At 33.7% G+C, this 22,638-nt stretch overlaps 1 protein-coding gene across 4 annotated transcripts; it reads left to right on the top strand.

The window, feature by feature from the left end:
• Nucleotides 1-24: 24 nt before the first annotated feature.
• cyb5r4 (cytochrome b5 reductase 4) lies at nucleotides 25-20,124 on the top strand. Of its 4 annotated transcripts, none has more exons than XM_067399470.1 (19): nucleotides 25-146; nucleotides 311-1,087; nucleotides 2,912-3,859; nucleotides 4,899-5,017; nucleotides 5,106-5,259; nucleotides 6,638-6,738; nucleotides 8,175-8,259; nucleotides 8,503-8,538; nucleotides 8,625-8,697; nucleotides 9,016-9,073; nucleotides 9,176-9,269; nucleotides 9,340-9,372; nucleotides 10,165-10,287; nucleotides 12,595-12,735; nucleotides 12,849-12,998; nucleotides 15,459-15,609; nucleotides 16,351-16,437; nucleotides 16,771-16,932; nucleotides 18,405-20,124. In XM_067399470.1, exons 3-19 carry the CDS (start codon nucleotides 3,748-3,750, stop codon nucleotides 18,457-18,459), a joined length of 1,734 nt encoding a protein of 577 aa, XP_067255571.1. In that variant the 5' UTR covers nucleotides 25-146; nucleotides 311-1,087; nucleotides 2,912-3,747; the 3' UTR covers nucleotides 18,460-20,124. The 4 variants fall into 4 exon arrangements, with proteins under 4 accessions (XP_067255571.1, XP_067255590.1, XP_067255599.1 ...); XM_067399489.1 differs by lacking the exon at nucleotides 25-146 and having other exon boundaries at nucleotides 980-1,087; nucleotides 2,912-3,005; nucleotides 3,757-3,859; XM_067399479.1 differs by lacking the exons at nucleotides 25-146; nucleotides 311-1,087; nucleotides 2,912-3,859 and adding an exon at nucleotides 3,914-4,756.
• Nucleotides 20,125-22,638: the final 2,514 nt, after the last annotated feature.

Below are 22,638 nucleotides of genomic sequence, written 5' to 3'. Positions count from 1 at the left end.
TTTCTTCCTGTTTTTATTGAAATGCATTATGGGATGTGTAGTCTCGGGACAAATGCACATGTAGACGTAAGCGTGACGCCTTTCCATCAATTGGTCTTTCTTTCTGACTTAAATGTTATAAAACATTTCATTTTCACAACTTAAAGGTATTTAACACTTTTTTTATGCAGAACATTACAGTGTTGACTTGTGTTAGTCATAATCTATACTAGGCATAACTAATTATGCAATAATACACTTTATTCACTTCATTCTCTCACTGCACCATTTTATATTATTGTTTTATATTAAAGCTATTTTACTTTGAAAGATAACACAGTAAACAAACAACAGATGAGTGCGTGTGAAGACGTTCATCCAGGACCAGCAGATGAGTGCCATTCTCAGGAAAGAGGACAGCAGCATGTCTCGCTCCTCCGTGAAGTTTCCCTATTGACTAGAGATGGACAAATCACAACAAAGTGAATTTTAGTAGGATGTTCAATATTACAGCATGACAGTCAAAGGACGTGTGATTGTAGAGAGAAGTTCATTTCCAGGTGCTGTAATCCAGACCTCTTCTCTTCTACAAGGTTCGGCTCCAGATCCTCAGTGTGCTGCGCTCAAACAAAGACAGTCGAGACCAGTATCAGAAATACAGGGATTTTATGAGGCATTCAAATGAAACACAATCAGATTTTATTGTTATAAAAATGTGGGTTACTGAACTTTAGTTAGAGATCAAATCCAAAGACAACAAAACTACTGTCATAAAAGCAGTAGAAAAGAAAACACTTAAAGGTGCACTATGTAATAGTTTCTGTCTGCTCTAGAGGCCTATTCAAAATAAAGGCGTAGCTTGATGACGCCAAGTTTGAGTGCAGAATCTTGGGACGTGTGGTCTTCACATCACAGCCGTTGGAAAATAATCAGGATAGGACTCGTGAAGAAATCATGTTCATGGATGTTATTATTAACGTTACTGTAGTATATGAAGCAGAGGAGCGAGTGTTGTGGAGCTGAACGAGGAGCTGGAGCGATTGATCAACACACGCCTCACGAGCAGCGGGACTTTTATTATGACACAGTCGCCGGTCATGAGTATGAGGTAACGCAGCTCTGTTTATCATATAAGATACATTTGAGAGTGTTGAAAATGATGTTATAACGTTACTCTGTGCGTTCACTCGGCGGCTGCTGTGAGACACTGTTACACACTGCAGTAAGATAGATCCATTTTACAATATCAGATTAAATGCTGGATGATTGTGTTGATAAATGGCATGCAATTAATTTGAAAACGTATTGTATGATGGAGAAAATGCTGTATTACTGTTACTAAAAATAAAGCTGCATCTGATTATGCTATGTTAGCTACTTCACAAAATAGTGTTTTTCTCTGAGGATGGTAAAACATGAGACTCGCAAAAAACAAGAAAATTAGATTTAAACAATTTGACTAAACGTGTTGAGCTATATAACAATAATTAGTTTTGTGTCTATAAATAATATTATAACAAATATATTAATATATGAATCCATGGTTTCTACAAAATAAAATCGGAAACCGAGGATAACGCGGGTATGACACAACTGACGCGTCACAGGAGCCTTGGGTAAAACTGCAATTTTCTCACGATTTACAAATAGTTGGAAACATTTGGGATATTGTAAGTACTTAAGTGAGCAAAATATATAACACTGGACTAGTGATTTTGGATATTTTACTGCAAAAATATTACATATTGCACCTTTAAATGAACATACAGTAACAGTACATGTAACTGCAGCTCATGATGACATCTTATGTCCTTTACAGTGTGTGAAATACTAGTTCAATGCGTTTCAACACTCCAGTTAAGTGGTTACGGCTTGAGTTAAAGCAAACAGCAACAATAGGGTTACCTTATGTTTGACCTGTAATGTGACTCTTTTCAACTTTTACCACAGCAGCTCAAACAGTGGCATGTATGGAAAAAGTCACACAATAAGCAACAGAAAATATCAGTATTTGAGTTTGTTTATGTTTTTATTAGTGCTGTCAAAAGATTAATCACATTAAAAAAAAAAAAAGTGAGTATTTACATAATGTATGTGTATATACTGCATAATTATTATGTATATGTAAATACACACACATTTGTGTATATATTTAAGAAAAATGTTATATTTATATATGAAATATTTATATAAAATGTAATATGTATATATATATATATATATATATATACATCCAAATATTTCTTAAATATATACATGAATGTGTGTGTGTATTTACATAATTATACACAGTACAGACACATAATTATGTAAACACAAACTTTTCTTTTGGATGCGATTAATCACGATTAATCGTTTGACAGCACAAGTTTTTATATAGGGTTAATATGTTTTTGTGATTTTAATTTCAACATACGATTGACATTACATTATTTGTATTTCAAGAGATTGGCCTTCATGAGAAGACAGCCTACTTTGTTCGTAGTCACACACAAGAACTAAAGACTATAACAACACTACTGTGTGATGTAATAACAGCAGTAGAATGATCAGGTGCACAACAACAAAACCAAAAACAACAACTGCCGCTCAGTGTCATGACGTCATTAGAATGTGACACGGCATGCTGTTCTGCAGGAGCTCTAAAAATACTATAAAGCACAAGCGTGTAGATAAGCATGCTAGATAAGTACATTTGACTTATTTACATACTGAACAATCTAGTCTCCAATCATGGAATGTCTCAATCAAAATGATCAAAAGCATCTCCTTGAAGCTTCATGTTTGAGAAAAAAATAAATAAAACCTCTTTCACATGACTCATTAAATGTGCAGGTGGAACAACTAATCTTTATGTGACTGCAAAAAACATAATAAAAAATAATAATAACAAAAAATAATATGATGATAACAAGTTTGGCATTTCCCACAGCAAAAGCACAAGAAGACTGAAGAAACTCTCAGAACTACAGGCTTGTGATGCTTTTGGGGAAAGCAGCACAGATCAGTGAGCTCTACTGCATCAGGTAATAATGATATTCTTCACAATTTTTTTTTTTTGCAGTTAATCTGAATGCATCACATTGCATCAATTCAATTGGAATAGATTTATGTGGCTGCTTCTTATAATGTGTCTTTTTTAGTTCATGACTGTTTTTGAGGCCATCTATATTTGTCAGAATCAGAGAAATGAAGAGTGTCCAATAAGAAGGAGTTCTTCTTCTAGTAAATGATCTACTGATAACTCAAGAATTCACTCATGTAAAACTCATCTCACACAGTCTTCAAGACAATTTTAGTTGTGCATCAACTGATCAAAGAATTTTTTCAAAAAAAAAAAAAAAAAAATGTTAAAAATGTTAAATGTTCAGCTCAATGATTCAGAGTTTATATTTCATCAAGAAAACCACTTCTGCATCTTTGCCAGTAAAGTGTGATTCTGAGTAACTGTTCATACAAAGTGTTTGTTTTAAAGTGGAAGGACATAAGAGGATGTTTGAGGTTTCTTACAAAACACAATGACATTAGAGCAAATTTGTTTTAAACTTTGACACTTTATTTAGGCCTGATACTTTTATTTTGAAGACTTTGAAGTCCTGTGTCATTCAGTATAATCTCTACTAGTTCCTAAAGGTGGGATTAAACAGATTAGCCAATAATAAAAGTCATGCAAGTTCAGCATGTAGCTCCTGGCAAAATAATTGCATTTGTTTGATCTGACTGATAATTAGATTTTTAAAACCACTGAATGTAAAATATACCCCTGGAATGGTAAAGGAAGATGAAGAGTACTCTGAGGAAGAAGAGGAGGAAGATTACAGAACTGAAAACAGAGGGAACATTTCAGCTGTCTTTTCTGTCATCTCCAGTGTTTTGTCTGGTGAGTTTTTAGATACATAATAACTACCAGCTTTAAGAAACAGCCTGCATGTGACAGCAGCAGTTGTGCACAACACTATGTGTCAAAAGTAGGCTAATATTATATTATTCATCCATCATAACAGATTTTGGTTTCTAAACATTTATTTAGTCTAGGTGGAAAAATATTAAATGAAAATGTCTGAGAGACAGCAGATTTGTTAGGTCAAATATATTATACATGCATTAAAATACACAACAACAACAATAAAACTATGATAAAAAAAATAAAGCTAAACTAAACTAAGCTATTTTATTTCAGACCAAATTGCATTTTGCATTATGTATAAATGTATTTATTTCCACATACATTCGTTTTCATGTTTTATGAATTCAGAAAACCAGGCCTATTGCACGTTTTCATTTCATTTACATGGTTTAGACAAAAAAACAAAAGAAAGAAGAAGTGAAGTAAAAATACATAAATACATATAAAAATGAAACAAGAAAATATAAAATAAATAATATTCTTTTAAACATAAGAACCATATGAATCAAGATCATCACGTGTGGTATTATAACAAAACATATATATTTATCGATATATATAAATACAAAACCTAGATTTGTATTTATTTATTTTTTCATTTTTGGACAGGGTTTTTAAATAGCCTATTGTACCAAACAAAGACTTTTAAGACTGCAGACGATGGTGTATTAGTCTTTTATTATGAAATCTGCATTTCATAATAGAGGAAGACAGCGACGTCACATTCTCGCGACAGTTGTTTGAGCAGCAGGAAAGTGCTGCTGAGGAGCTGTTGTGACAGCAGTGTCATCGCCACTGTTTATTGCATATCTCTCATGTTTATGAGTGTTTCAGAGCAGCTGAACCGGGTCATGATGTCATGCTGGATAGGTAAAAAAAAATGAAGCCACTTGCCAAAATGAGGAAGTCGCGTCTTGCAGCACTTCCTCACAAGTGAACTCCCACGATCAGCGGCATCAGTGTGTTTCTGCCCGTTTCTTATTTATTAGTGATATCCAGTGTGTTGGGACAGGTTTTGTCAGGAACTGGCGTTGTTTTAAAGCATCAGTGATGCTGAACGTGCCGTCGCAGTCTTTCCCGGCAGCTGGATCCCAGCAGAGAGTCGCTCCAGCCGGACAGTCCAGGAACAAGGTGAAACTTCATTGATATGCTGATTTAAGGGGTGGTTTAAGGGGTGCATGTCTAAATCCAGCTGTGTGGATGTGTGTGACGCGCACAGGTGGCGCTGAAGCCCGGTCACAGTCTGCTGGACTGGATCCGACTGACCAAGAGTGGACGCGATCTGACCGGCCTGAGAGGAAGACTGATCGAGGTGACCGAAGAGGAGCTGAAGAAACACAACACCAGAAATGACTGCTGGACGTGCATTAGAGGTACAGCCTCAAATCATTTAAAGGGATAGTTCACCCAGAAATGAAAATTTGATGTTTATCTGCTTACCCCCAGCGCATTCAAGATGTAGGTGACTTTGTTTCTTCAGTAAAACACAAATGATGATTTTTTTTAACTGCAACCGTTGCCGTCTGTCAGTCAAATAATGGGAGTGAATGGGAACTTCTACTATAAGAGTAAAAAAAACACGCACAGACAAATCCAAATGAAACCCTGCGGCTTGTGACGACACATTGATGTCCTAAGACACGAAACGATCGGTTTGTGCGAGAAACCGAACAGTATTTATATCATTTTTTTACCTCTTAAACACCACAATGTCCAACTGCATTCAGCACTCGGTTAGTGAGGTCTGATCGTGCTCTGACAGCATTAGTGATCGCTCGCACTCATTGAAGCAAAGCGCGAGACATCATTTCCGTCATCAGAATGTGTTTTCTGACCTCACTAACTGGATTTGAGCAACAAATGATGATTTTTAACTCCAAACGTTGCCGTCTGTCAGTCAAATAATGGGAGTGAATGGGAACTTCTACTATAAGAGTCAAAAAAACATGCACAGACAAATCCAAATTAAACCCTGCAGCTCGTGACGACACATTGATGTCCTAAGACATGAAACGATCAGTTTGTGTGAGAAACTAAACAGCATTTATATCATTTTTTTACCTCTTAAACACCACTATGTCCAACTGCGTTCAGCACTCGGTTAGTGAGGTCTGATCGTGCTCTGACAGCATTAGTGATCGCTCGCACTCATTGAAGCAAAGCGTGAGACATCATTTCCGTCATCAGAGCGTGTTTTCTGACCTCACTAACTGGATTTGAGCAACAAATGATGATTTTTAACTCCAAACGTTGCTGTCTGTCAGCTGTATAATGCGTCAATTTCTCGCACAAACCGATCGTTTCGTGTCTTAAGACATCAATGTGCCGTCACGAGCCGCAGGGTTTAATTTGGATTTGTCTGTGCATGTTTTTTTGACTCTTATAGACGAAGTTCCCATTGCCACACATTATACGACTGACAGACGGCTGGGGTTAAAAATCATCATTTGTGTTCTACTGAAGAAACAAAGTCACCTTCATCTTGGATGCGCTGGGGGTAAGCAGATAAACATCACATTTTCATTTTTGGGTGAACTATCCCTTTAAATGATAATAATCATTTTTTGAGCATCAAATCATCATATTAGGATGATTGCTGAAGGATCATGTGACTAAATTATATTATAATAAAACAGAAAACAGTACATGTATTTTTATTTTTTTTTATTTTTTACAGTCTTACAGAAAAGTACTCTACTTTTGTAAATATAATATTTTGATTTTATGTTAAAGTTTGTGTGTTTTTTGTAGGTATGGTCTATAACGTGAGTGCCTACATGGATTTCCATCCCGGTGGAGAGGCGGAGTTAATGAGGGCTGCTGGGATTGACAGCACGGACCTGTTTGACCAGGTGAAATGCTGCATAACCAGAACTTGAATGGTGTTTTCAGAAAATAGTCCATGTTGTTTTGATCTCGAACGCAGTAATAAAGCTCTTACAAATCATTTGTAAACTGTTTATAGTTAATTCATAGTTTAAAAACTGTAGCCTCTATTTTAAATATATTTATTGGCTATTTATGAATAGCGAGTTGTTCATTTTCCCAGATATTTAAGCATTTTACCATAATCAGATATCGGTTTTGTAATATTGGATTTACGATAAACGCCGTCATCTTGTGGGTGTTTTGAGAATTGCACGCAGGATCGGCATTACAGCGCATCTGAGGGGAGACGAGACAACGGCGTGCACATTTAAAGTATACTTACCTGCTTTGCTGTAATTAGTAAACTTTATTTAATATAACAACCATTAATGCGCAAATTTGATGTGTTACATAAATGCCTGAAATATAGCTAGTTTATGCAGCTTGTCTCGAAGAAATACAGACAAGCTCACGGAGTCATGTAAGGTAATCCGTCACATCCTATCCCAATAAAGATGTAACTTTTAACAAGATTCACTTGTTTAAAACACCGTAATTATATAAACACTTTCTGTATAACCATTAATTCGCTAATAAACATGCAAGTAGATACAACTCTATGGAAATTAATTATTATAATTATGTACATTATAATTATTTATATATTGTAATCATGTCAAAAACAGAAGTATAACAGTAAATAAATATCGGTTCTGCATATTGGTTATCGGGCACATAAACACAAATTATCGGTTATCGGATTAAGAATGTTGAATAGGGTCAAGCAGAATAAGACATTAATATGTGCTTTATAAGTATTAATAAATATCAGATATTCTATTAATATGCATGATAATAAGCAACTAATTAAAAGACCCTAAAATAAAGTGTTACCAGTTTTCTTAAGTTTATCTAGCATCTAAAACATAAATAATTTATGTATGAATAGAATCTATGATAATTGAATTCATGGAATTAACCAGTGCATTCTATTGAATTTGGGATCAGTGAGATTGTTTTCAATCGCATTTAATTAATTACTTCATTATAACATTTATTTTCTGTGCTCAAAAATATCTATATTATAGTATATTGTAACTAAAATTATTGTCACCATAAATGTTACATTTTTTTAAATATATAAAAAAAAAAAATTGTGTCTTGCTTAATTTGTAAATATTTTATATTTCTATTGCTGTTTTGTACATTTTGGCACATTTCCTAACATACAAAAAAGTCTGTTTTTGTGTCTGTATGTTACATATGGATCTATACATATAAACATTAAATTCTTATTTTGTCTTATTTTAAGCCAGGGTTGTTAATAGTTCATGAAAACATTAGCAAGTTAAATTAATAGTAATTAATTTACAAGTGCTTTATACTTCTTCTAAAGTGTCACTATTTTTGTCCACCCCAGGTCCACCGGTGGGTGAATTATGAGTCCATGCTGAAGGAGTGTCTGGTGGGACGGATGGCAGTCAAGCCCAGTCCTGCTCTTCAAGGTTCTGTCAGCACTTTTGACAGTATATTTTTGTGGAAACATAATTATTTTCATACTTACATGTTGTCTCGTGAGCTGGAAATGAAAAAAAAAAACAGTACTTTCTGGGCTGAAATACTTTTTCTGTACTAATTAAAAGATTATTTGATTTAACCTGAAATATTCCTTTAAATTCAGAACATGAAATAAGCTTTTTATGGTTGTTTTAATTCCTCGTTACGTGGTTCTTTGGTTATTATTACAGCTCAGACAGAGAAGACGGAGAGCACTCATTTGAACGGTATGACAGCAAAGCCATAGTTCAACTATGTGGATTTCTGGTTATAATATTTCTAGTAATTGTGTGTATGCTACTCTTCACACCAGGATTGTGTGCTCCTCCACCCTTAAAACTGGAGCCTTTATCTGCTCCTCCCCCGGCCAAAGATCATCGCCCACGGTATGTTTGACTTTTGTCATATCACTATTATAAGAACAACAGTACTGAGTGACTCATTCATTGATGCATTAACAGCTGGTCTATGTGTGTTTTATTCCAACTTCTTCTCATGTTATTCAGCATTCAGCTGTGTTTGTGGTCTAATGAGTAATGTTGACGATATGTGTTTGATCTCAGCGAGAGTTTATCGTGCTGTCAGTCTTACAAATATTAGTATTTTATTAAAACAAAATTATATAAAAAAAAATAAAATATTAAAGCTAAAGCTGAAATTGAGGAAAGCTAAGTCACACTGTGCATTTTGTTTTTCATCTTTAGGTATGACTGGTTCCAGACAGATGGCACTGTCAATATTGTTGTTTACACCAAGCGAAAGGTTGGTGCCAACTGATTTTCATAAAGTGCAGTGATAATGTGGCTGTCTTCCATCATATGTAAAAGAAGAAAGTCAAAGACTTTATTGTGTCCCCCTCACCAGATTCCCAGCTCCGGCTGTGCAGTGGTGGATCTACAGGGCGATGCTCTTCGGGTGGAGATGCTCTTGGGGAAGATGTCATACCTTCTCTACTGGCGTGAGTCTTTCACCAGCAGCAACACAGACATGAGTTGATTATCGAGTCGATAACACTGTTTATTTTTCAGGCCTGTCCGGTGAAGTTCAAGGACGTGTTGATGGTGAGTAGTGTGTTAAATTACAGTAGACATGGCGGTATTAGCATTGTCAAAAGTACAAACTTTTCAGTACCAAGTCGATATTGAAATTTTAAAAATGTGACAATTCCAGCTTTTCCTCACTAGCATTTTGAGCGCTGTTGATATGTCTGTGTCTGTGATTGGCTACAATGATCAACGCTTCAAAAACTTGTTGTAAATAGACATCAGGCGTATCCGCTTTCTCTGCGAAGAGCATCTATCTACAACGTGTTTTTGAAGCAGTGAGCCAATCACAGACGTATCTGCTGAGCATGTTGGTACTTTGGCAACACTATTGATGGAATCAGATTATATAATGTATATAATTCAGATATATCACATAGTACTTTACTATTGACATAGCCCCGAAGGTTAGTAAAGGAAAAAAGAAAATTGGTCCCACTTTATATTAAGTGGCCTACTACAAAAAATAAGTGCAATGTACTTATACGGGTAAGGTTAGGGACAGGTTTGGTGGTATGGGTAGGTTTAAGGTGTAAGGGATGGGTCAACAGTGCAATTATAAATGTAATTACATAAATTAATTACAGATGTAATTACATGCAGGTGTTTTTAAAATATAAGTACAATGTAAAGACATGTATGTACACAATAAGTGCATTGTATCAAATTATTAATTTAAATGTAAGTACATAATAGTTAAGGCCACCTAATATAAAGTGGGACCAGAGAATTTTTAACGCTTATTATGAATTATTATCAATATTTTTTCTCATTCTAAATAAATGTCTCTATATTTCTCTCTGCTTATAGTCCAGACGGCCCACTCTGTAGGAAAAGTCCAGGTGTGTCTGCGCAAATCTGCTAAAGACAAATGGACACAAGTGGGACAACCACTAGATCTCCATGACACGTTTACTCAGTGTAAAGATCGTGGTGAGTAACAAACCTGTGAACTCCATTGTCAGACAAAGGTCTAAATCAAGTTTGTAAAGATAAAGTTATAGAGGAACACATTCGAGATATTACATTGTTTTGTGACATAACATGAACTAAAGGTGTACCACAAGGCTTGGTGTTGGGCCCTTTATTATTTGTTTTTTATATTATTAATTTATGAGACAGTGTTAATGCAAATCCTCATTTTTATGTTGATTGTATTACTGCTGTGCTTCTACATAAACAGTTTTCTTGTATGTTCACAAATAGCTTTTAAAATAATACAAATTTAAATAAGTTCTAAATACAAAGAAATAATCATTTTTATCTACTCCATACAATTTTGGCAACAGATTACAAGCAATATTATTAATTAAATTCAACAAATAGAATTGAGTTAGAATTAATCAGATTTATTCCTTAAATGTCAACCATTTAAAACGAGTAAAATTTAAGTAAAATTCAAACAAAAATATCTGAATAACAGACAGACGTCAAAGATGAATTACGAAATAATTAAGAAAGAACTCTTAATTTTTTATTGCCAACATTGAAGACACCTGAAGATAACAAGCAGAATTTCGTTTAGTTGGGCAGTTTGACGCTTTGTTTTTTATGTCAGTTTGTGGTTTTTGTAATGGTGTTTGCTAATTTAAATGGTTGACTTTTAAGAAATTAATTGGATTAATTCTAACTCAATTCTTATATGTTGAATTGAATTAATAATATTGCTTGTAATCTGTTGCCACAGTTTAATTGAGTAGATAGAGCATATTACTTTTTACAGTGTGTTCAAACAAATATTCCTGACTACTTTAAATATGAGCGTTTATTATATGCATCAGTGCTTAAAGTAAGGACTGAGTTTGGTAAGAAATTGTTTGTCTCTGCTCATTCTGCTGCCCCTGTTAACCCGTTAAACAGAGTCTATTTAAACAGATATTTTGGCTGATGTCAATATTTTAATATAAAGTTAAATAGTATATTTGCCTGTTTACCCAATTTCCTCCTCATTGCATTTATTTATTTTCACATTTCTTTCTGTTTTATGTGAAATTTCGGTCACACTTTCTATGAAGACCATGCTTATAATGAATTATAGGTCCATTTATACTTATTTATAAGCAAGTATTACTATTTTATAAACATATTTATAAAGACTTATTAAGACCTATATCGCATTATAAGAACAGTTATAGTTATGTTATATTATTTATCTAATTAAATTATAAGTCACGCATTTGCTTTTTCAATGCTCATGCTCATAATCCATTATACACTGATTAATAAGTGCTAATAATCAGTCGTATGGTTCCATGAATGTATTTATAAAGATGCAACCTGCATTGCTACAATTTTATTATATTATAGTTACAATGACTTTTTATTCATATTTATTTCTGTCAAATTAGTGAATATATTGTTATATATACCCGTGTTGTGTTCTTATAAATACTTATTGTGAGTAATAACAGTTACTAATCTCTATAAATGCGTAATTGATGGCTTTAAGTGAAGTGGAAACACAGGATGCAATTTTCCTAAATCAAATGTTAAGAAATCATGAAGATGTGCTCATTATACATTTTAAGTTGTTTACTTGTAAATGTAACTAATGAACTTCCAATAATAAAATAAAATAAAAATGCATAAATCATTACAACAAAAAAAGTCTTTTTTTAATGTTACATACTTGCAAAACACTGCAACAATATTTTTAAAGTGTAATTCCAAAGAGCTATAATCAATATTCATATGCATATGGCTGAGGAGATATCGATTTTAACAAATTAAAATGAAAAAATTCATGACCTCTAATGCAAACATTAGCCATTAAAGACATAATAACTAATTGGTATAGTAAACAAATGTCTCTGGCACTACTTTATATATGATCATTTATAAATCAGTGTATAATGGATTATGAACATGCACACTGAAAAAGCAAATGCATGGCTTATAAGTAATTATAAAAATAATATAAATGTATCTGTAACTGTTCTTATAATGCAGAATAGGTCTTAATGAATCTTTATAAATATATTTATAGAGTAGTAATACTTACTTATAAAAGTATAAATGGGCCTATAAATCATTATAAGCATGGTCCTCATATCAGTGTTAACGAAATGTCTTTATTGTTGTAATATGCTGCAAGGTCTCTCTCTCTCTCTCTCTCTCTCTCTCTCTCTCTCTCTCTCTCTCTCTCTCTCTCTCAAAAAACAAAAAAAATCAAAGAAATAACTTGGTAAAACATAAGATTAATAATAACTGTAATGTTTAATAACATTTGTTTCATCCCAGGGCTCTTCTACAGGGAATGCGTGTTGGTTTCAAAAACAGAAGTCACACATGACACGCAGGTCTTGCGTTTACAGCTTCCTCCTGGGTCACGTATGCAAGTTCCTGTGGGGAGACACGTCTACCTCAAAACGTCTGTCCAGGGTAACATGTCTCTTTGTCACACATCACATGCTCTTCTAATCTACAGTAGTGGAATGGAAGGTGACCTGTTCATGGAGTGTTCAGCAGGCTGGTTTTGTGTGTTGGTCGAGCAGGTACGGATGTTGTGAAACCCTACACACCAGTGGATCAGACGCTGATACCTCCTGCACAATCCAGTGCTGAAATGGGTTTGCACATTCATCTCATGATAAAGATCTATCCTGATGGAGTGTTGACCTCACACCTCGCCAACCTTCCTATTGGTTAGTGACTTCTCGTAACCTTTTTTAATTTATTTATTTGAACAGTATTATGTGCTTTTGTATCAGGGCTTTTAACAAGACATTTAACAAGTCTTTCTGTTGTCCATAAATCTGAGAGACCTATAAAATCTCAAAAAAAAATAAAAAAATTACACATAGGAGTTATATGATTTATTATTATTATTTTTTTTTTTTCAAATTTCAGTTCACTTTAATTCTATACTTCCTACACAAAGAATTGAATTTGAATTAAAACCTCTCAATTCAGTTCTAAATTGTGAACAACCCTGTTTTTCACATACAGAAAAAAAGTGCAAATAAATAGTGCATTAGTTTTATTTTAACGTACACTGACAATTTCACTTCCGGTGACTTTTTTTGTGATATACAATGATATTGAGTGTATATTGTAATATCATAGAAATTGATTCGTCACAGCTTTAATAAGTAAATTGAATTTGATTATTCTGTCCATTAGAAGAAATTACTTCTAATAATTATATGTACCAGGGCCCGTATGTATAAAACTTCTCAGAAATGCTCTTAAGAATAGTCTTAAGTTTTGACTTAAGTGTCAAAAAATTCTTAGTAAAGAGTAGGAGTTTTCTAAGAGTAGGAGATTTTTATAAAGAAGCTAAAAGCAACTTTTAGTAAAGTGTAAGACGGATTCTTAAGTGCTGACTTAAGTGTTGTGAACTAAGGACTACAATGATGTCAACTCAAAATGGCCGCCCTTAACCTCTGAATCAGCCAATAGCAACCCTGGAAGGGTGAGTCACAGCAGCACAATACCAGTCATTTAATGTTATTATAAAAAAACAATAATAACAATAATAATAATAAAAAAAAACACAAACGTATTAATGTGTTAATATTTAAATTGATTTAAAAGCAATAGCTTTGCATTGTGCAAAATTATCACAATTTAGTATTGATGGTTTGAATCTTTTTCTATTGATATATGTCTCCTCATTTACAGTTAGAGCAATGATGTGTCATGAGTTCATCAACGGCTCCAACAACTACAGGGAAGCCCACAGTCAACATAAAAGTGGCTTTCTTTTGCCACATGGTTTGACGGTCAGTTGGAAAGTCAATAAACTGCCATAGAGTAGAGGCCAATTGTGATGTCCAGCCATATGAAAATTTACATCTTCAACCTTAATTCAACTTAATTAAACTTTTAAAAATGTGTTAAAAGATGTAAGCTCTTCGACTAGCTGTGCTTGGAGTCAATTGTTTCATGTGTGATAATGAAATGAAATTTCAAATTATGTTTGGCCAGTCTGTCATACAAAGAAATTATGAACACATGCAGAAACCAATTAAATATTAAAAATGGATTTTGTTGTATTCAATGTCATATTTTAAAACATTTAAATAATATAAAAATAAAAATATGTTATACATTTTATACATATTTTACATATTTTGATGGTTTAAGAAAAATTGTTTGCGATTAACAAGAAACTCTTGTTTGTATTTACTCTTGTGTACTGCATGTTCACCTTTTGTGCTTCCTTGTTGTTCATCATCTGCGCTTTATTTTTGGTGAAGCATTTTGTTTTGCGTCAGCTGTGATAAACAGACATCCACTCTCATTACGTGTGTAACAATGGCCAGACTCTCAGAGTTTTGCAGGTAAACTACTGCACACTGACTCATTGGTAGTGCATTCGCCTCACATGCCAGCAGCGATCGGGCTGAGGTTTGAGACCGACTCAGAGCAGGGTGGTGACTCAGAGGTTAGGATTGGAGTGTGAGTTTTGGTGGCGGAGCTATGAAGAGAGGGGTGTGTTTGTTTGGGTTGATTTCAAATAATCAACAGTGTTCAACAACGAATTTGAGAAATCGCAGCACCTTTAAATGTATTAAAATGCATTAAACATATTAATTATTGTTTAAGTAATATTTATTACATTTATTTAAAGTTATTACATTTCTTATTAGGTCAGTTACAAAAAGAATTGACAATCAAGTTTATATCATTTTATCAACTCTTGGATACACTTGGAAATAGTGTATCTCCTCTTCTTTGCTGCCATCTTGTTACTCTTAACTAGGTTAAGACACCTCTGCAGCTCTCTTAAATAATTTAAGAGCTAAGACCTAGTCTTGACACTTAGGAACCTTTATGAATCACACTTATTCTTAAGTCTAAGAATAAGAGTACAATTTTCGTCATTCTTAGAATTTTGACCCACTTAAGACTAAAATTTTACTCTAAGCGGCTTTATACATACGGGCCCAGATCATCCCTACAATTTCTCTGAAACATATATTTATTGGACTGTGGTGGTTGAAATCTATTGAAGAGATGGTTTGATTCAGCTCACACTTTTGAAAAGATTTTAATACATTTTTTATTACATTTTAACCTGTTTGAATATAGCCATAAAAGCTGGAATCAAATCACAAACAAACCTTTCTAACTCATGTCATGATTTTGGTCTGTTCCAGGAGCCGGTCTGTCAGTAGGCGGTCCTGAGGGCTCCTTCACTATGCGTGCCCTGCGTGATGTCACTCATCTGTACATGTTAGCAGCCGGCACCGGATTCACACCCATGGCTCGTCTCATACGGCTGGCCCTGCAGGACCTCACATTACTCAGGTCTGCCCCATACAAATCTAGAAAAACACTATAAAGAGACAGTATTTGGTCAGTTTCTGCAATGACTTTAGCTTGTATCAAGGTGATTTTTAGTAGATGTATGTATAAAGTCAGTTCGTTCAAAGAGTTGTCCTAGCAAAGCCACCATAGGCGTAGTTCATCACATTAAAGGGTTAGTTTAGACGGCCCACTTGGTAGAAAAAGTTCAGGTGTGTCTTCACAAATCTGTTGAAGACAAGTTGGACGCAAGTGGGGCAACCACTAAAACTCCATGACACGTTAACTTGGTGTAAAGATCGTGATGAGTAACAAACCTGTGAACACTGTTAGAAAAAAGATCTAAATTAAGTTTGTAGAGAGGAACACGTTTGAGATATTACATTGTTTTGTGACATAACATGAACTAAAGGGGTACCACAAGGCTCGGTGCTGGGCCCCTTATTATTTTAATTTTTATATGATTAAGAGTCAATGCGAATCCTCATTTTTACGTTGATGTATTGCTGCTGTGTTCACAAATAGCTTTTGGAATTTTTTACAAACCTTTAATTTAAATTACTTCTAAATACAAATAAATAGTGATTTTTACCATTTAAGGTGTTCATAATCGCCTGAAGTAACACAATTTTAACTGATCCTACAGTTGAAATGTTTTCCTTAATTTAATCAGCAACACTACACTTAACATGTTTGTGTGTATTCAAGCAGGCATTATTTTTTTATGTTGGCATGTCTTTTCAGAAAAGCCAAGCTGATGTTCTTTAACCGTCAGGAGAGGGACATTCTGTGGTGCTCTCAGCTGGATGAACTTTGTACGAAAGAGGAAAGGTATAATTTATCATATTGCATAAAGTATGACTGTTCTATCAGGAAAATCACATTTTAACTACTCTGTGGGCTTATGAAGTGGCTCTAAATCAGTTAATTGCCTTTGTCAAGTCAAGCCACCTTTATTTGTATAGCGCTTTATACATTACAGATTGTTTGGAAGCAGCTTCACATAAAAAAGTTTTAATGTTGCAAAATTCCTTAATTTTGAAATGAGTTTGGTTTCAGCTGTAAAGCAGCTCTACAGAAGATGATAATGTCATTATACAGCTCAATTCAGATTCACTGTTGATTCAGGCAGGAAGCGTCCTAACTCTCATGTTTGTTTGTCAGGTTTGAGGTGGAGTATGTTCTGTCAGAGCCTGCAGACTCATGGAAAGGCAGAAGAGGGCGGATAGATGCTTGTATGCTGCAGAACTTCCTGGAGAGACCAGAAAACTCCAAGTGTTTAGTGTGTGTGTGCGGCCCAACTGGATTCACAGAGTTAGCAGTGCAGTGAGTCATTTGTTTAATGGTTTACACACACACAAACACACTTTTGATATATTAGAAGCTGTTTTTGTGAGTGCTTTATTTCATTTAACACACGTGCATTCATTTAAAAAAAAAGAAAAGAAAAGTTGCACAGGTCCTAGAGGACAAAAATGCCTGTCAAAAATAAAAAGTCATAAAATGTTATATATATTAATATTTTTTGTCCACTTTTTGGTAGTCCTGATCATATGGAAGAGGATTAGGGCCAAGCAATAATAAAAAAATAAAACCATCTCGAGATTAAAGTTGTTAAATTTCGAGAAAATAAAATAAAATTGAAATAAAATGTTGAGAATACACTCATTAAATTAAATTATAAAATAAACTCATTAAATTAAATTAAAAATTTCAAGAAAAAAGTCGATTAAATGTTGAGAATAGAGTTATTAAATTACGAGAAAAAAGTCGTTAAATTACGAAAAAAAAGTTGAGATAAAATATTGAGAATAAAGTCATTAAATTATGAGAATAAATTCGTAATTTAACAAATTTGTTCTTGTAATTTAACAACTTTTTTTCTCATAATTTAATGACTTTTTTCTCAACATTTTATCTCGACCTTTTTCTCAAAATTTAACAACTTTAATCTCGAGATGGTTTTATTTTTTTATTATTGTTTGGCCCTAATCCTCTTCCGTATGATCATAACTAGCAAAAAGTATAATTAATTTTTAAGATTTTAACCCTTTAAATGCAACTTTGTTTACATAACGCAACAGTTGATGAAAAAATATATATATATTATTTTACATATACTATACGCTAAGCAGAATTTTTAAGGGTGATTCTTACAGTCTTGGACATGTCATTGATTAGTAGCAAAATTAACTTTGATGCATTATTAGTTTTTGTGCAGTGTCGGTGTCAAAAAAACCCCAAAAAACCCCACTACACTACTATAACTACCACTCACACACAAACACTTGTCAGTACATGCATACAAAACACACTCTGACATCCGTACCTACACATCCACACATGCATAGGTGCATCATTTATTCCATTGGCCTAAAATGCCCTATAATACAGCAGAAGCAGAAAACAGAAAAAAGTGAGTATTTGCTCCATAGGCCAAACCTGACAAATGGCGCCATCTGGTAGAAAATCATAAAAATTTCTGTTTTGAAGCCTTGCCAACAGAATGAAAGCCTATGAACAAAAAATGCATGCTATTTTGCCCTTTAAGGTTTTTGTAAAATAGATTTATAAAAGGAAATGAGGATTAAATAAAGTTCCAATACAAACACACACTTTTGGCAAAATCTACAAATATACGCTGTTTGCATGAACATGAAAATCATTAAAAATACAAAAAAATGAAAAAGACAAAAATGCCTCTATGGACGCATAAGGCTTCATTTCCGCTTTATAAAGGTTTATTTACTGTTTGGTTAATGAAATGCTTGTTTTTCTCCTGGCATCCTCTCTCACAGATTGGTCAGACAGCTGGACTTCAGTGAAGAAGAAATTCACATTTTTCAGGGCTGACTGAGACACTGGAGTGTAACATGGATTTCTGATATACACACACTTGCAGACTACTTCTATGCATATAAAATGCACTTTCCAGTTATAATGAAACTGCAACAACCTTTCTACTACATTGTCTTTCCATTTGTGGAAATCCAGTGTACAGTCAAACACGTGCACTTCTCGATTCTCCTATCACACAGAGAACACAACGGAAACACTTGCTTTCTAACATTTCTATTAGAAGATTTTCATACTGCCTTCTGTCACCAAACCGTTCAAATACCAGGCCGTTTAAGACCGCGGCCTTAAGCAGAATTATTCTGCTAGTTTTGTTCTTACACTGAAATAGAGGATCAATTGTGTTGTCTGAATGTTTTTTCAGACATATTTGCCCATTCACAGGGACATGTGAGGTTTAGTTGACATGGTTGATGTGTAATGCAACTAAAGCAAAACTTCATGAAAGAAGCAATTCACGGAGCCAGTGTTGTTGCGGTGTCTCCATATAGCAAATTGAAATCAGTAAATCAGAATGCAATACATGGGTCATTTTACAATGAGAAGAGTAGTTATAGCTGTTTGGCTGCCAAATGAATAAAGACTGTACTTAAAGCCTTGATGTATAATGCATTGTAACGGTATTGATAATGTACATAATAATGCATTATATCTTAATAATTGTAACCAAAGTTAAAATGCATTATAATATTTTCAGATTCCTTGTTACAGCTGAAATTAGTTTTTTTGTCATGTTTTAATGCAATAACTTTCTACAGGTGAATAGATAAGTGTTATAATAATGTATTATAACTGGTTACAATTATTCATGAGATCATACAATGCATCATAAGGTCCAGATTTAATGCAATAAACATACTTTTATAATGCATTATATATAAAGGTTTCAATGTAAAGTATTACCAGTTTCTTTTATCTCAGAGTATGTGCAGATAATGTTTTAATATGTTAAATGGAGTGCAGTTTCCCTAAACAAATGTAAACTCCTTAAATATGTGTTGTGCCTCTAGTGCTGTCGTATCTCAGCTGAAATCTGGTGGTGTCCTGTTTATTTGCACTGAAAACTCATATCACAGGTCTGATGTCATGAAAGTCAAATCATTTCATGCGATGAAAACGAATATAGCAAAGCACTTTCTGTCAAATCTGCAGACCATGTTTTTTTTTGTTTTTTAAGTATCTGATCATGCAATGCGTTTATTGTATGTTACTTAAGATAAGATGTGTTTGAATGCATTGCAGTCCAAATATTTATTTTTAGAAGAAAGCTCTGAAATATGAATGACTGTATAAAATTGATAATTACTGGGCTCATCAGTCATCTTTATACATACAACTGATGGCTTCCAGCAGAAAACTTTCACAGGATTTCCTCTAGATCAGTGCTCACATGCAAGGGTTGTGGCATTAAACTGTCAGGAAGGTGAATACAGTGAATTAAATGGTTGAAAAAAGTGTTTATTGTGTCTTGAGACTACTTGATTAAAATAAACACTCCATTAGAAAGTTTTGTTGTTTAACGCTCATTCTGTATGTCTGCAGTCTTGTAGTCTGAAACAGGTCTCCTCACCTGACCATACAATACAGGGCAGTTTAATCAGTGAAATCATTAAAGAAAACTAAACACGACAGCTGGAGTTTTAGAACATTGACACATTTAAGGTAATTACTCAGAACATGTTTCTAATGTTCCTATTAGTTATGAAAACATTCCGTTTTATCATTGTTCATGGGAACATTACTTTTGAATTCTCTCTGAACATTCTGAAACAAATTGTTTGATGAAGATCCAACTAAAACATAAAACCTCCATGAACAATGTATAAATATTGTTACTTATTGTGTTATTAATGTTACTGAAAGAACCTTGCCAGAATGTTAGCTAAAGTTCTGAGAATGTCATTTTTCTTGATGTCTTAAATCTTAATTTTATTCAGGCACATGCTTTGGCACAGATTGATTAATCCCGGACTCAGTACTGAGTAGGCCTAGTTTCTCTGTTTGCAGAACAAATTGTCCTAAAAAACATCCTAATATTTAATTGGTAAATGACAATACATGAAAACAACAACAAAATGTTCTAATACAAGCTCACATTTTTCTGTTTAACAAATGCAAAACAAAACTGTCACGCGTCTGTCTTTTTCACCTGAAAATAATCAAAATAATAATCTCTTCTCATAACTATGAAGTTATTTATGATAATTGTGACAGTATGTCTCACAATGTTTTTTTGTTTTGTTTTGTTTTGTTGTTGTTTTACCCTGACATTGAAAGTGCCTTCCATAGCTTGCAGTCTGAATTTAATGTAAAGAAAGAAAGAAAGAAAGAAAAGTGTACCACAAAATGATAGCAATAAGATAAGTCTTTCTTCAAATGAATCATTCAAGATGACTCACAAACTCACATCAGTCAATTTACTGAATCCGCTTTGTTACCAAAAGCTTGGTAAAAGGCAGTAGACCATAGAGACTATTGATGCCAATGGTTTACATGCTCTGAGGCTTGTCATGATGCTTTTGGGAAATGCATCCCAGAGCGGTTATACAATCTGCATCTGACTCAATGAACTGAATGTTAGGATGTCTTGAAATCAATGTTGTAAAGTTAAAGTTTAAAAAATGTAAGGGTAATTGCTGATTGTTTGTTCATGTGCATGTTTAAAACACACATTAACAATTGAATTTTTGCTTTATAAATTTATATAAAAAATAACTTAAACTTAACAACGGTTCCAGTCCTCGAATTCAACTGGTCGATAAGTCTTTCAAGAAGAGTGCTGATATAAAACGGTCCAAGCCTCTGATCAGTGGTCAACTGCATTGGGACGTCTCACTGTTTGTGTCTTTGTTTGAGTGTTGACTGTCAGTGCATTAGAAGAGAGAAATTTTAAGATTTTTGACTGTCTTTATGAGCGAGTCATTGAATCATTCAATCAGCCCATTTGTTCAAACTGCTGATTTATTCGACTGTCTTTATGAATGTATAATTGAATCAGTCACGCAACCAGTGCAAATGAAAAATTCCCTATCAATATATACTGCAGAAGCCATGAAGCTACACACTTTGGTTTAGTAGGTGGCAGTATGTACATTTTAATGCTGGTTTATATCCCAGCAGCACCTTTAAAAAGAGTCTGTAAACAGTTTCAGCAAAGCCTTTAGAAAATAATGTAATAAACTTTACATACACTCAAAAAAATGATTCTAGCTGCTTGTTCAGTTTATTTAAATAAAATAAGCTGAACCAACACAAATCTTTAGTTTTTTACTTAATTGGCATTCGCACTCAATTGTATTATGTTAAATGAAATTAAATTTGCAAAATGTTAGGTCAACCTAAACCATTTGTGTTGGGACTACATGAATCATTTATGTTGCATTGATTGAACCTGGGCAGTGGATTTCTAGTTCCCAGCATGCTTTGCATAGGGAAAGATTGGGACAGTAAATGTTGAACTTAAGTGCTGTTTAATGTGTTTTTTAGTAAAGGGAAATACCTTTTAAAGTTTGAAGTTCAGTTATATTTGACATTTAAAAGAGTTTATGTTATGTCGATTTTTTGAGGTTACCATTATGCTGAAGTGTAGACCTTGTGGTTAGGCTCTAGGTGGCTACTTAAAACAAATTTATATTGTTTTCAATGAGCATTAACTGTGCTCAAGCCAGTAATGAGAAGTTCTTTATCTGATCATTACTTGCATGCTATAAATGTTACTTAGCATATGAATAAGTGTTATTTTAGTTTAGTTTTTATAGAAATATAAATAAATTACTTGGAGGGCCAGCACAAATTTTACACAGTCTACATATGGTCATCAGCTTTTCCCCTCTCAATGGTAATGAAACATGTATGTCTGTGTACAACAGCTACTCAAAACCTAAGCACAAGCGCACATCTTCACCATGATGGTAACAAAAAAAAAAAAAAAAAAAAAAGCACTGGTTGGATCAACAAGAATGAATTATGTTCAGGAAACATACACAGAATACGTCAAATGAAACTGGTGTGATCTCATTCAATTAGGATGAATTTCACTCATTAGTACAATTAACCTAGCTTAAGTTCAAATAAATCAGTTCAACTGTGTGGAAATAGGTGTCATAATTGAATTAAGTTAGACCAACAAGTTATTTTTTTGAGTGTACTGAAAAATGGACCAACACACATTTCAGT

Source organism: Chanodichthys erythropterus, chromosome 2 (genome assembly GCF_024489055.1).
Source record: "Chanodichthys erythropterus isolate Z2021 chromosome 2, ASM2448905v1, whole genome shotgun sequence".
NCBI classification, from domain to species: Eukaryota; Metazoa; Chordata; class Actinopteri; order Cypriniformes; family Xenocyprididae; genus Chanodichthys; species Chanodichthys erythropterus.
This window is presented reverse-complemented; position numbering and strand designations above follow the sequence as displayed.